At 46.7% G+C, this 14,109-nt stretch overlaps 1 protein-coding gene across 1 annotated transcript in view; it reads right to left on the bottom strand.

Moving 5' to 3' along the window:
- The window catches only part of LOC142488297 (SCO-spondin-like), a 403,111-nt gene that overhangs the window by 86,754 nt on the left and 302,248 nt on the right, over window positions 1-14,109 (bottom strand). The window contains exons 84-90 of the mRNA XM_075588669.1: window positions 11,702-11,851; window positions 9,118-9,284; window positions 6,301-6,461; window positions 4,995-5,215; window positions 4,630-4,671; window positions 3,632-3,799; window positions 2,537-2,746 (exon numbers count right to left, since the gene is read on the bottom strand). Of these exons, the coding sequence (XP_075444784.1) occupies window positions 2,537-2,746; window positions 3,632-3,799; window positions 4,630-4,671; window positions 4,995-5,215; window positions 6,301-6,461; window positions 9,118-9,284; window positions 11,702-11,851 (1,119 nt within the window). The remainder of the gene's footprint in view (window positions 1-2,536; window positions 2,747-3,631; window positions 3,800-4,629; window positions 4,672-4,994; window positions 5,216-6,300; window positions 6,462-9,117; window positions 9,285-11,701; window positions 11,852-14,109) is intronic.

Raw genomic sequence — 14,109 nt, 5'->3', positions numbered from 1 at the left:
TACTAGGGGGGGGGTCCTCTTCCTTACTAGAAACCCTAACCGTGACCGCTACGTTCTAAAATATGCACTTGAACTACGCGTCCGATTTAGCCTCAGCGCAGCAAGCTTTTCTAGCTCCTAAAATGAAGCTGGTTACTCTGCTATTTGCTATTTGCAACAGAGCTACTTTGAAAATCCCGCTATTGCATCACTGGCCCTAGTCACAGGATGGTCTGGTTCTCTGACTGGGGCATCCCCTTACATACACTCCACTGAGCTATCTTCAGCATGGAGGTAGGAGGAGCGACCAATCAGAGCGTGGGAATTCCCTCCCACTAGCCAATAGGAATAGGGGCTCGTCCTTTGGCTGACATCGTCAGAGGAGGTTGCGTGCCAGGCCAGCTCGGGATACCAGATGGGCGAGACATATGGATTGACCAATGGGAAACGCGCCTACAGATTGCGGCTTCCCCCAGTCAACCTATTGCCTCCAACTAGGAAGGCTCCACTGAGTCTGGCAAGCCAGAGTGTCCTCCCCGCAGGGGGCCTCTGTTCTCCGGACCCAGTACTCCACCCTGCCCCGGCCACTTAGCACCCCGACACCTCCCAACATCCCATCTCCCCTTTGAACTACGATGTCTATCCAGACTTCCCTGCACCTGTGTGGATGCCCGAGCTGGCTGAATAGAAATGTATAGTAAATGCACAAACCATAATAACATGTGTTTAATACACAATATGTATTGGGGGAGACCCATATCTGTGAGGGAAATAGGACTGGGATATCTGGGCTCAAAAACCAGGAGTCTGGGGGACACCGGGCAGCACCGGTGTAATTCCACCCGCGTACCGGCAAATCGTGCCTGCTCGCCGGGGAGAATTAGGGGACAACTGGTAACTTTGGCTCACGAACTCCTGCAAACAAAATAACTGGATTTCTACCCAAATATCCCACCCAAGACTTACACGCCTGAAGTTTCAGGACTCTGGGACAAAGGGAACATGTAGAGTGGAACAGCAGGGGTTACTTTAACTTTTGCATGGTACAATACATGGCCCCTGGCTTGTGGTGCTATGTAGCAGCCAGGGACCCCACTGTTTCAGGGGTAACCACGTGGGATTAACCTTTATGGTATAGCCGGGCTACCCCATTACCGTCACAATTCCTCAAGACACAATTAGATTTTACTATATATTTCTAATTTAATAATTGTAGAAAAAGGTTATTAAATGTTATGCAATAATATGATAAATAATACATGAAGCTGTCCATTTAGAGGTCCTAACACAGCAATGGTGTTTGTTTTATACACAGGAGATATTAGTTGAGGTTCCACAAACTCATAATAGATTTGAAAGGTTTCCACTGAGTCGCCATGAACGTAATAATAATGATTTTACTTTGTATAGTGCTTATCTCCCAATGTAACAAAGTCAGGGTAATAGGAAGTCAGGGTAATAGGAAGTCCGGGTAATAGGAAGCCCGGCTAATAGGACGTCAGGGTAACAGGACGTCAGGGTAACAGGACGTCAGGGTAACAAGAAGTCAGGGTAACAGGAAGCCAGGGTAACAGGAAGTCAGGGTAACAGGAAGCCAGGGTACTAGGAAGTCAGGGTACTGGGAAGTCAGGGTAATAGTCAGTCAGGGTAATAGTCAGTCAGGGTAATAGGAATTCCGGGTAATAGGAATTCCGGGTAATAGGAAGTCCGGGTAATAGGAAGTCCGGGTAATAGGAAGTCCGGGTAATAGGAAGTCCGGGTAATAGGAAGTCCGGGTAATAGGAAGTCAGGATAATAAAGTTGGTGCCTTTAATCACTGAGATACAAGAACTTCTGTCGAGTTCCACCCCCTCTAAAGATTGAAAATCAATGGTTTAGAGAAGACATTGAAAACTAGTATAACAGTAGGGAAATGTTAGAAATAGCGCATTGCAGGTATTTGTTCTGAAACCTGTTTTTTCCTGTGGGATGCCACTATTTTAGCCAATGAAAACAATGGTTTTTCAATAGTACGATGCAGCACAAGAGCACGTGCGGGGAAATCAGAGAGTGTCTTACGATGCACAGAAGACAAATTCTTCAGGACTCAATTTAGTTGCACTTGTCTGTTACACGGTAAGATGTGTGCACATACAGTACGTGATCGTACAATGCCGACCTCTGTAACATAACAGATAGATGTAACGTCTTACAGCCTTCTGCAAAGTGGCCCATACACGCTTCTCTTAATTGTGGCAAACAAACCGTGCCCTCCTTTGTGATCCGACGCTGATACAGCCTGTAGCTGGGCACCATGTCTAAGCAACTCTATCTCCAATGTGTGCCCCATGTGTTAGCAGGCAGTGCCACTCAAGCTAAGGCTCCGATACAGGCATTAGAAGAGAATGCTGGGCATATTTACCAGGCTGGGCTCCTCCATAAAACACCTCCCAGCATGGGTTAGATAGGTGGTCCCTTACACCGGAGGAATCTGTAGCACCTCTTAGTAAATATGGCCCTGTATGTATTTATCCCATCACAGATCTCCTGGTATGTTTAGCACAGAGGGGGTACTTACCTTTACAGGCCTGGAGGTTGCAGAATCGCCTCTCCATGTTCCCCGTGAGGATGTCCTCACACCACGAACCCGAATCCCCGGGTGGGTTGTAGGTACGGAGCCGCCTTTGTTGCCCAACCCCGCAGGATCGAGAACACCCACTCCACTCCGACCAGGGGTTCCATGTGCAGTTCCTCTCGTTGCACCCCTCCCCGACACACAGAGGGGAACCTGGGAGGGGGAGGAGAGCATGAAGGTAACACAAGGAGTGACAGGACACTGCCCCAATGGGACCTCCAATGGGAATAGAAGCATAAAGATACATCACATTGGGGCTGGGATAATAAGGAGAGCAATCTGTAATGTCATACTAGTCTCTGCAAAGTATTTATCAAGCCATCATCAGTCCAACAGATACACATAAATGGCTGATAAGCTTGAATCCCGCGATCATGGATTATTACGGTATATCAGCTTTAGTCGTATCTATCACAAGATATGAATACATAAGCAGTGACTTTAAAAGTGATGAACTCGAAAGGCAATTATACTGATGTAGTTATTGAAACAACCTTTTACATGAGCCCGTCCCTTTTAACTCTGATTTGGAGTAAATGTTCTCGTTTATAATTTGCAATAAATGTAAGAAAGTTTATTAACAAACGTCTTACTTGTGCGTCAGGCGCCAGCCAATAACAACGGCTTTTTTGATTGTTGAGATTCTTGAAAGGAATAAATCCATCGCAGAGTATAAACTAATATGTACAACTCATCAACTTAATAATCATTTCAAAATGCAGCAGATAAAAAAAATCCCACTTATGAGCACACGGACAGGTCCACAGACTTTCCCCACAATCCACTGCAGCCAGGGATTCTGGGTAATACCATGCAAATGAGCACTCACAGTGTGCCGTGCGAGTCTTGTTCACCTCAGTAAAGAGACCTCGGGTTACTGCACGGACCCCATTTTAATAAGTGAGGATGTGATACGCTGTAAGAATACAGACATTGTGATATTGGGATAGCTCCGTCGGACTGTGATATATACCGTTACCCGGTAGAATACCCAAGGAGTCGGTGTATTGGATATTACTTTCTGCCCTCTGGACTGACCTGTGCACTGAGGTAGGTTGCACGCTTGCTCCTGGAAGGACTCCCCCGTACAATTCTTCCCTCCCGGGCAGAATCGTGACCGTGTTTTCACTGCAGGGAACTCGCTGTCCGTGCAGGTCTTGGAGCAGGGAGTCCATGGTGACCAGGGGCCAAACCCCTCGTCTGGTCCTACAGAATAACATAATCCGTCAGGGATTCGAGGAGCACCTCTACTCTTTACTTTGTCATTCTTGTTCTCATTCCTTTTTCTTTGTTATCTTCAACACATACTTCCTCATGAATATCTCCCCATTCTCTGATCGGTTTGGATAATAGAGAAGACCCCCTCTGCGGCATGAAACGGGGGAGTGGGCAGGTTGCAGTGAGCAAGAGACCATAGGTACAGGGTAAGAAGGTAGGTGCTCTGGGAAGAAGGGGGATCCGTTTTCCAGGAAGGGATTAAGGGATTTAATGTTTACTTCGAGGTATAGACTTCTTCTAGCGGTGGGAAACCCAGCATGGCTCATTCAAGTGAATAATGTATGTCAGCACCAGAAGATGGGCATCAGAAGCCAGTGGGCAATCCATTGAAATGTACCTTACTAGACTTGTTACTATGTAAAGAAGCGGGTAGTTGGATTAGTCACGTGTCAGCTAGTCTCAACTGAAAAATAGCTGGCCTATATTTTGGCCATTATATGGATACGGTGCCCTTTTCTCCAGCATGGATTTAGTGACAAACCGGCAAAGGAAACCCCTGTGATCCTGTAATCCTGTGATCCCGTGATCCTGTAATCCGTGACATTCAGTCTATTAAACGGCCAGTGAATAATCCAATTATGGAGAGTACTCAGTACGGTTCCCTATGTAATCCTGCCTCACACTATACTGAACAAGCGTCAGTGAGCAGATCAGAATGCTCCATATACAGCTCACTAACACTGCTCTCTCTCCACTACACGCAGCCTGGAACATGGCCACCAACCATGCAATCTGCCACTCGTACTGTATCATTTTACCTGTGCTGTCAGTGAGAGGCTCCTTAGTGGGACCCAGAGCATCTGAAAAAAACAAGTCTAGTTAATACTGATTTGGGGTACACCAGAGAAGAGAGAGATGAGATAGTTTTGTGTGTCAGTGACAGGTGGGAGTAGAATGGGAGATAGGTGTGTGTCCCACAGTACAACAAAGCACAAACTCGTATTTACTACAGAACAATAAGAGCAATGAGAGATAACGATGTACTTCCCAGTTACATAGTGACACAACATTAGTATATATATATATATAGAGAGAGAGAGAGAGAGACAGAGAGAACGTCTGTATAAGTGCAACTTTGGAGGAACATGGCACAGTGTTAGTACTTCGTGCTGGCCTTCCTTACATTCACATTCTGGGGTCTGGCAGTACTTAATGTCCACGCTGGGGCCCTCACAATCTTCCCCCCCATTGGCTGGTGCTGGGTCGGTGCAGTCCCGTGATCTGGTCATGTTGCCCAGGCCCCCACATGTCACAGAGCAGGGACTCCAAGAACTCCACGGGGCGAAGCCTCCATCCAGCGCGCAGGCAACCACGGTGCAGTTCATCCAACCATGTTCACAAGCGCTGCCGCAAGGAGAAGCACAGGGGTTAGAGTTCTGCTCTTGCATGCACAGGCTTTCTGCTTCCGTCCCTGCCCGTCCCAACCCAACGCATGCGCTTATTTCCATGCGCAGTGCTCAAGGCGTGAGATGAGTAATACATATTTCCTTGTGCCTGTCTGAACGATTTGCAGTGCTGCCGAGACCAGGACGGCCTCTGATGGGGCAATTCAAGGTCTTCCTTACTGCCAAAAAATGGCAATAAAATAACTACACCTCCTCTAAAATACTTCCTGATATGTCATCGTGTCTGAGATATGAGATCTCAGTATCTGTGAGAGAAGGGCGTTATTATTGGCAGATTGCTATACGCATGGAACAGACCCCAGCATTAGTGCCAGGGGAAAGCACTGTCATGTTTGGGATAGGAACTGGAAAACTCTACAGGGTTAAAAGTAGAGATAAATGTTTCACATTTACAGTGAGAGTGGTGCATAGTCTAGATGGGTAAAAATAGCATATATCTTCAATGTATATGCCTAAACACCCACCACGGGCCAAATACCACCTTCACCCACCCCTGCTACCTACAATAAACCAGGCACTAGTAGTTAACCCCTTCATTACCTTAGCGGTTAGCTGCTAAGGTAATGAGGCTACCTGTAAATGTATTTTTATTGCATCGGATTGATGCCGGGGGTCTCCGGAGCAGATATTAATGTGTATCATCTCCTGAGACCCCCGGCTTCAATCCGATGCAGGAATAATGCATTTTTCTTTTCTACGTCCTGCGCGCAGGTCCCTTCTCGCCAGCCTAAGAAGAATATTTGATAAAATCGCAATTCCAGAGCCCCGATGAGATTATCGAGGCTACTAGAATAGCGTGATTTTATAAAAAATGCGAGTTTGCGCTTCTCGCCAGCTCCTGCACGATGTGATTGGCCAGGAGTCAGAAATGGCGAGAAGTTGCCTTCCCCACACGATTGAAGCCACTCATCGAGGCTTTCTGAATAGCTACCGAGCAAAATGTTGAGATAGCTGCTCAAAATCCTCGATGAGTTGGTTACCGAAGCTGCTGGAATAGACCCCTTCGCATGTAAGCCTCCATACCAAGAGCTGCACTCATGGTGAACCTTCTCTCCTGGCATCAACTCTTCCCCCACAGCAACCTGGACCCCCTGATCTGTGAGTAGGATGGGAAGAATGTGTGGTTTTGTTGAGCGGTTCTTCAGCCCCTGGATGGCCTCCTCTGTTATGACGCAGGGACAGTCCTGTGAGTTAAAAGAACAAAGTGATCAGCGTCAGATACCTCATCCCACAGTATCCTCCTGCCCTCATCCCACAGTATCCTCCTGTCTCCTGCCTCAACCCCCAGTATCCTCCTGCCCTCATCCCCCAGTATCCTCCTGCCCTCATCCTACAGTATCCTCCTGCCCTCATCCCACAGTATCCTCCTGCCCTCATCCCACAGTATCCTCCTGCCCTCATCCCACAGAATCCTCCTTCCTCCTGCCCTCATCCCACAGTATCCTCCTGCCCTCATCCCACAGTATCCTCCTGCCTCCTGCCCTCATCCCACAGTATCCTCCTGCCTCCTGCCCTCATCCCCCAGTATCCTCCTGCCTCCTGCCCTCATCCCACAGTATCCTCCAGCCTCCTGCCCTCATCCCACAGTATCCTCCTGCCTCCTGCCCTCATCCCCCAGTATCCTCCTGCCTCCTGCCTTCATCCTACAGTATCCTCCTGCCCTCATCCTACAGAATCCTCCTGCCTCCTGCCCTCATCCCACAGTATCCTCCTGCCCTCATCCCACAGTATCCTCCTGCCTCCTGCCCTCATCCCACAGTATCCTCCTGCCCTCATCCCCCAGTATCCTCCTGCCTCCTGCCCTAATCCCACAGTATCCTCCTGCCTCCTGCCCTCATCCCCCAGTATCCTCCTGCCCTCATCCCACAGTATCCTCCTGCCTCCTGCCCTCATCCCCCAGTATCCTCCTGCCTCCTGCCTTCATCCTACAGTATCCTCCTGCCTCCTGCCCTCATCCCACAGTATCCTCCTGCCCTCATCCCCCAGTATCCTCCTGCCTCCTGCCCTCATCCCACAGTATCCTCCTGCCCTCATCCCCCAGTATCCTCCTGCCTCCTGCCCTCATCCCACAGTATCCTCCTGCCCTCATCCCCCAGTATCCTCCTGCCTCCTGCCCTCATCCCACAGTATCCTCCTGCCCTCATCCCACAGTATCCTCCTGCCCTCATCCCCCAGTATCCTCCTGCCTCCTGCCTTCATCCTACAGTATCCTCCTGCCTCCTGCCCTCATCCCACAGTATCCTCCTGCCCTCATCCCCCAGTATCCTCCTGCCTCCTGCCCTCATCCCACAGTATCCTCCTGCCCTCATCCCCCAGTATCCTCCTGCCTCCTGCCCTCATCCCACAGTATCCTCCTGCCCTCATCCCCCAGTATCCTCCTGCCTCCTGCCCTCATCCCACAGTATCCTCCTGCCTCATCCCACAGTATCCTCCTGCCCTCATCCCCCAGTATCCTCCTGCCTCCTGCCCTCATCCTACAGTATCCTCCTGCCTCCTGCCTCATCCCACAACAGTATCCTCCTGCTTCATCCCACAGTATCCTCCTGCATCCTGCCTCATCCCACAGTATCCTCCTGCCTCCTGCCCTCATCCCACAACACCCGTCCCGGAACAATAAAAGGTTTCATGGAGGGCAGGTGAAGTAAAGCCCATAGTAATGGGTTGCAGGCCATGCGGGCATTGAAGGGGACAATACAATGGCAGAAGGAAAATCCCAGTTTATTGTCTTCTTAATGTGGCAGATCTCTATATGTATATTTCTTATTTACATAGCGCCAACAACACGGTATTCACAGCGTCTTACAAAACACACATTAAAATGTAGGGAGTTATAATAAAATACGTGCAACAAAAAAAAGTCGCTCCCCATAGAGGCTGCAAACGGCGTCGTACTGTATATAGGAAGACGCAGGGACAGTATGGAGGAGTAAGTACAGTACACATACTGTGTTTCACATGTTACGTGGATAGAATCAGCTGTAGAGGAAATTGGACCATATTCACTGAGAATACTGAGTGATTCTAAAGGGGGAAAAAATCAGCAAACTGAAACTGTCTAAAAAGTATCGGCATTGTAATGTTCACGCGCACGGCGGGGTTACGGCGTTCCTGTTCTCCATGTGACCTTCATCAGGCTGAGAGTCACCTTTTTATTACAACTTCAGTTTCCGAGGTCTTTTTTTCCTTTGCACGCATATCTTAAAACCCTGAGTCTGATCGGCTGAGTGCGGCTTCTACATGTTGTTATCATCGGATTTTCTGGCCACACAGCTTTTTGGGGGCCGGCACCTCCGGGTTTTCTATGCTACTTTCTTGCCTGATAAGTAGTCTTCTGGGTTTTTGTAAGTGGTTCTAAGCCATAAAACGCCTTTGCTGGGATTTCCTGCGCTGGGGTATCGGAGTTTTTATCCAGCATTAACTGCCGAGGACGTGTACGACAGAAAACGCAAGATTGATCCCCCATATCGGAGCTTACCCGGACCAGCATCAATCAGATAAGATGGTATATATTGTTCCCTTGTCTTATAGTTCTATATAATATTGTTTCATATGTTTTAAAGCTGGGAACCAGTTTAGTTAGCCAGTTGTCGTTAAAAAAGGGCTGCAGCAAAGTGTAGTTACTTTCCCTAACGGGAATAGGTATTTATTTTATGATTTATGTTTTGCCTTAAAGGGGCAGTAGCCCCAATGTTTTAGTTGCTTTTCTGACAAATAAAATCACTCCACATTTGGTTTATCCTAAAAATTGCATGTGTGGAATCTGATTTGACCTCGACTACAGGCTGTTCAGTCACATTGTGTAATAAACAGTAAGACGGATAATTCAGGAAAGTCTCTGACCGTGATGCAGGAGCCATTGTGGAAGTAGGTGCCCACAGGACAGTGACAACCTTCCTCACACCCGTCTGAGAAGCATTCAACCTGGTGGGTGAGGTGGGCACAGCTGTACGGGCATCCTTCTCCATTCACACACTCTCGGTACAGACGATCGGGGGGGCAGCCCACATCTGGCAAAGAGACAAAGCAAAACCAAGAAGCGAATGGAGGACGTTTCCCCGGATCGTGTGACGCTCCTTCATTTTGGGGCGACGCCATACAGACAAAAAGAGAGAGACAGCTGCTCTGGAAAAAAGGCCACTTCCCCAGGAATATACATCGGTATAAGGATTACTACTAAAAGAAGCCAGTGGCTATTCCAACGCGACATTCTGTGATATACGGCAATGTACTTTGCCAAGTTTGCCATTGAATTATATAGAAAGTTACAATACAATATAGAAAAATACACAGACACAGAAACCGACCGCAGATAAGAGCTCTGCGCTATTGCTACAAAATCCTCCACTCAACCAGAATCGATCACATTTCTCTGAAGCTTTAGATCCTTTTTATGACATTGGGCACTATTGCCAAGCCTGCTGTCTACAAGCACTCCTAAATCCTTCTCCATCAAGGATTCCCCCATTTATCCCCATTTAATGTGTAAGTCGCCTTTTTATTCTTGCATCCCAAATGCATAACCTTACATTTATCTGTATTAAACCTCATCTGCCATTTACCTGCCCACGTTTCCAGTCTCTCCAAGTCCTTCTGAAGAGAAATTACATCCTGCTCTGATTCTATTATCTTACACAATTTAGTATCATCAGCAAATATGGAGACTTTGCTCTCGATGCCAACCTCAAGCTCATTAATAAACAAGTTAAAAAGCAGGGGTCCCAGTACCGATCCCTTAGGGACTCCACTCACGACTTTAGCCCAACCTGAAATAGTTCCATTTATGATAACCCTCTGTTGTCTATCCTTCATCCAGTTTTCAATCCAGGTGCATATATTATTACTGAGTCCAATTTTCTTTATTTTGTACACCAACCTCGTGTGAAACCGTATCAAAAGCCTTTGCAAAATCTAAGTAGACCACATCAACTGCATTAACTTGGTCTAAATTCCTACTTACCTCCTCAAAGAAACAAATAAGGTTAGTTTGGCATGATCTATCCTTCATAAATCCATGCTGATTATTACTAATAATTTTGTTTTCCATTAGGTATTCCTGAATAGTATCCCATATTAAACCTTCAAGTAGCTTCCCCACTATAGAAGTCAGGCTTACAGGTCTCTAATTCCCTGGTTGTGATCTAGCTCCCTTTTTAAATATAGGCACCACATCTGCTTTACACCAATCTTGTGATACTGAGCCTGTGGAAATGGAGTCCCTGAATATTAAATGTAATTGTTTGGCTATTACTGAACGTAACTCCTTGAGAACTCTTGGATGTATGCCATCGGGCCAGGTGCCTTATTTACTTAAAGTGTTTCAAGCCGCCTATGAACTTCTTCCTCAGTTAACCAATTGTTCATTAATATTACTCTTTCAGTGCTCAAGAAGCCAGCAAAACATTCAGGTGGAACAATGTCCCCCTGGTCATCAGACCATACTGACCAATGCTCTCTCTATGGAAGACTCACTTATGATTAGAAATAGAAAATATGTAGAACATAATCAAGTTCACTAACTCCAATTATATTCTTTAAAGATCATACAGAGGTGTCACTTGTAATTCCCGCAGGTGCGAGGAGGGGCGAGTATAGAGGCGAATGTATCTGATAGAAGCTAGGAAAAGGGGACCTGCTTCATGGTGGACAAGCACTCAAGGGGCACATGGGGGGGTTAATTGTACTTCTAAATAAAATAAAATACACAAACAGTAAAAAGCACTGATATGCCTATAAAGCGAATTAATAGCGGGTGGTCTGTGTGTGGGTGGATAAGGGATAATTAGTGGTAATTAGTCTTGCAGTAATTACTGATTGTTACCACATTGTAGTTGCTCACTTTCTGATACAGATCCTCACACTAAAACAATACAGTAGGATGCACAGGTACTGCCTGAATAGGCGATATTGTGCTAATTGGCCGTATAATGATCAACTTATTGTATCTCTCTGTGATAGATCTTAGGATGTGTACTGAAGCAATTATATCAATGAATACGGCCCTTAGGCCTAACTTATAGTGTGCGCGACGGCGACGCGACGGATGACGTCACCCGTCGCCGCTAGCAAAAGTTGTAATTCGCTTTCCAGCGACGTCATGGGTGACCAGGTGGCGACAGCCGCTGAAAAATCAAATTTTACCAGCTTCAAAAATTTGCGCCGCCAGCGTGGCTCCCGTCACACCCTCGCGCTTACTAAAAGCGCATGCGAAGGCGGCAAAATATTTTTTTTTTGCCGCGATGTCGCGTCGCCGGCACTATAAGAGCAGCCTCCGGGGTTTCCAGCTGTGTAACCTAATGTAAGTTTATAGAAGATGGAGAGATTTGATACCAAATCTCCCAGGAAAATGTGTAGTCTTCTTCAGACGGTGAGCTAAGGAGAGCCAGCTCTCTGCCCGACGCGTTTCCTGGTCCTGTAAGTTACTCACCGAGACAGACCTGGGTATTACACGACATGCTCTGCACGGCCCTCCCCGTGCACTCCACATCCCGACATTCCCGCACTCGGATCTGTTCTCCTCCCCCACAGGACACGCTGCAGGAGGACCACGGTGACCACGCGCTCCATGGGTCCTCCTCTGTAACCCAAACAATACAAGTGAGACCTCTCGGCCGGGGGGGAGAGGAGGGAGAGAGATCATCCTCGTGGGGGGCATTACTGTTAACATTTTCGACAACACACCTTCTGTTCTTTAGAGCCTCTGAGAATGGAAATTAACTTGTTTCATAATTTATATGGAGAGAACTGACACTTTTTTGTAAAAAGACAAGTATATGTTTCTCTAAACATTTTTTTTAAAGTTCTATAATAAACAAACGTTTTGTAGAGATTTTACAATCTTCATCTAATATCTGGTGGTGATAAGTCTGTTTGCCTTTGAAGGGAGAATGAAGGTATGTCTTGTTTCTGGTGGCCTAGGCATGTAAAAGGTTCATTTTTATCTCTTAGTAAAAATGTTTATAGTTGCTGTAATGACGATTATGTAGTCTGAAACTTGCAATATATAGTTTATTGTGCGTTTCAGACAGCTTACGTCCTCTTTTTCCTGTCTCTGGTTCATGCTTCAGCACACTTCCTCTTTTCCTTAGTTAAGTCAGGTTGCTGGCACTCAAAAAGTTAATGTTTTAGTGAGTGTGTTGCTGAATCCCGTCGCTCCCCTGAGATATAAACTTTGCCTTGGGAGCAGAGGGGGCAGAATCTCATCCCGGGACAAGGCTAATGTTGAGGCCGCTTGTGTCCAGGAATACGCGATCGCAGGAGAAGTAACTCTAACTGCCAGGCACCTGAGAAGGGGTGGGGGGGATCCCCTGGTAAGACCGTGCGTGTGATATCCAGACTGCTAATACTGTCCGTTTTTCAATAAACAATATTTTACTAACAATTGGTGTTGGCGTGTCCATATGTGTACTCATGGGTGATATCGACAATCCGAACAAGCATTTCTATCAGTGCATTTATAATAAGTATTTCCTGTCAGTACATATGATATAGCCGGCAGGATAAGCAACCCCTGTCAACACATTTGGCAACACATATGCAACCCCTGTCAGCACAGCCTTTTCTCAAAGTCACTGGTTAAACATTTTCAAAGCTTTGTTCTTTGTTCGTAAGCTAATTATGAAGCCCCCGTTAGTCAAACAGATAAACATAATAAGCTAATATACTTGAATTCAGTGTTCCTGGAGAAATAACAAACATAACTATTTTTCCAAAGATGAAAATAAGTATAAAGATCCTTTTCAGGGCGATTTATTCTTCCCAAGGAAGCTATTTTTCCATCAGATGAAGCACACACACTCACACTAACCTCTCTCAGTGAGGCAGGAAGAAGGGGGTAGGATGGTCCGTGGTTCACAGCAACTTCAGCAGCCAACGCATGGATGTCTAAAAAAACTTTATTGATCGCTAGCAGCAAACATCAGGCAACCACTCTAACATGTTTCGTCCAGGCTATGGACTTTTTCAAAGAGTCTTTGAAAAAGTCCATAGCCTGGACGAAACATGTTAGAGTGGTTGCCTGATGTTTGCTGCTAGCGATCAATAAAGTTTTTTTAGACATCCATGCGTTGGCTGCTGAAGTTGCTGTGAACCACGGACCATCCTACCCCCTTCTTCCTGTGTCATCATTTCCGGAGGAGCACGCTGACGCCAGCTACACTAGAGGAGGAAGCCGCTGCAGAATTCCCTGCACCAACAGGGACGGCTTTTTCGTGAGTACTCCTAACCTCCACGCGGTATTTCAGGGAGATTATTGAGGTGGTTAGTGCCGGGCTGTGATTTACTTGGGGGCGCCCCCTAGGGAGGTGTCCCCCTGTACCTCTATCCGGCTTACTATTACCCAACTCCCTGTTCTCAATACCGGAGGCTTATTGTTTCATTAATCATTGCTGGGTCTCTCTTCAATCAAGTTGCCAAAAAGTGTGTGCACTACCTGTTAGCAGCCTCGGTATACTGGGTAATTCCAAATTCTCTCAGTGAGGCCCCCATCAGATCCAGCACACACACTCACACTAACCTCTCTCAGTGAGGCCTCATTCAGATCCAGCACACACTCACACTAACCTCTCTCAGTGAGGCCCCCATCAGATCCAGCACACACACACATCTGGGTCAATTCAATCAAAGTGGTTTTCACCAACAATTAATGAAAGAACCCAAAACCCGGATCCTACTTTAATTGGCGGGGCAGAAATCACTGAATTCCAGGATCACTTTTGATCATCAATTCATACAATATGCCGGAGATTGAAACTCAGAATGCCTGATAACCGGGCAGTAGTATTGGGAAATACATCAAATAATGGGAGATCAGTTCCTAACAGCACATCCCCTATC

Source organism: Ascaphus truei, chromosome 2 (genome assembly GCF_040206685.1).
Source record: "Ascaphus truei isolate aAscTru1 chromosome 2, aAscTru1.hap1, whole genome shotgun sequence".
Lineage (NCBI taxonomy): Eukaryota > Metazoa > Chordata > Amphibia > Anura > Ascaphidae > Ascaphus > Ascaphus truei.
This window is presented reverse-complemented; position numbering and strand designations above follow the sequence as displayed.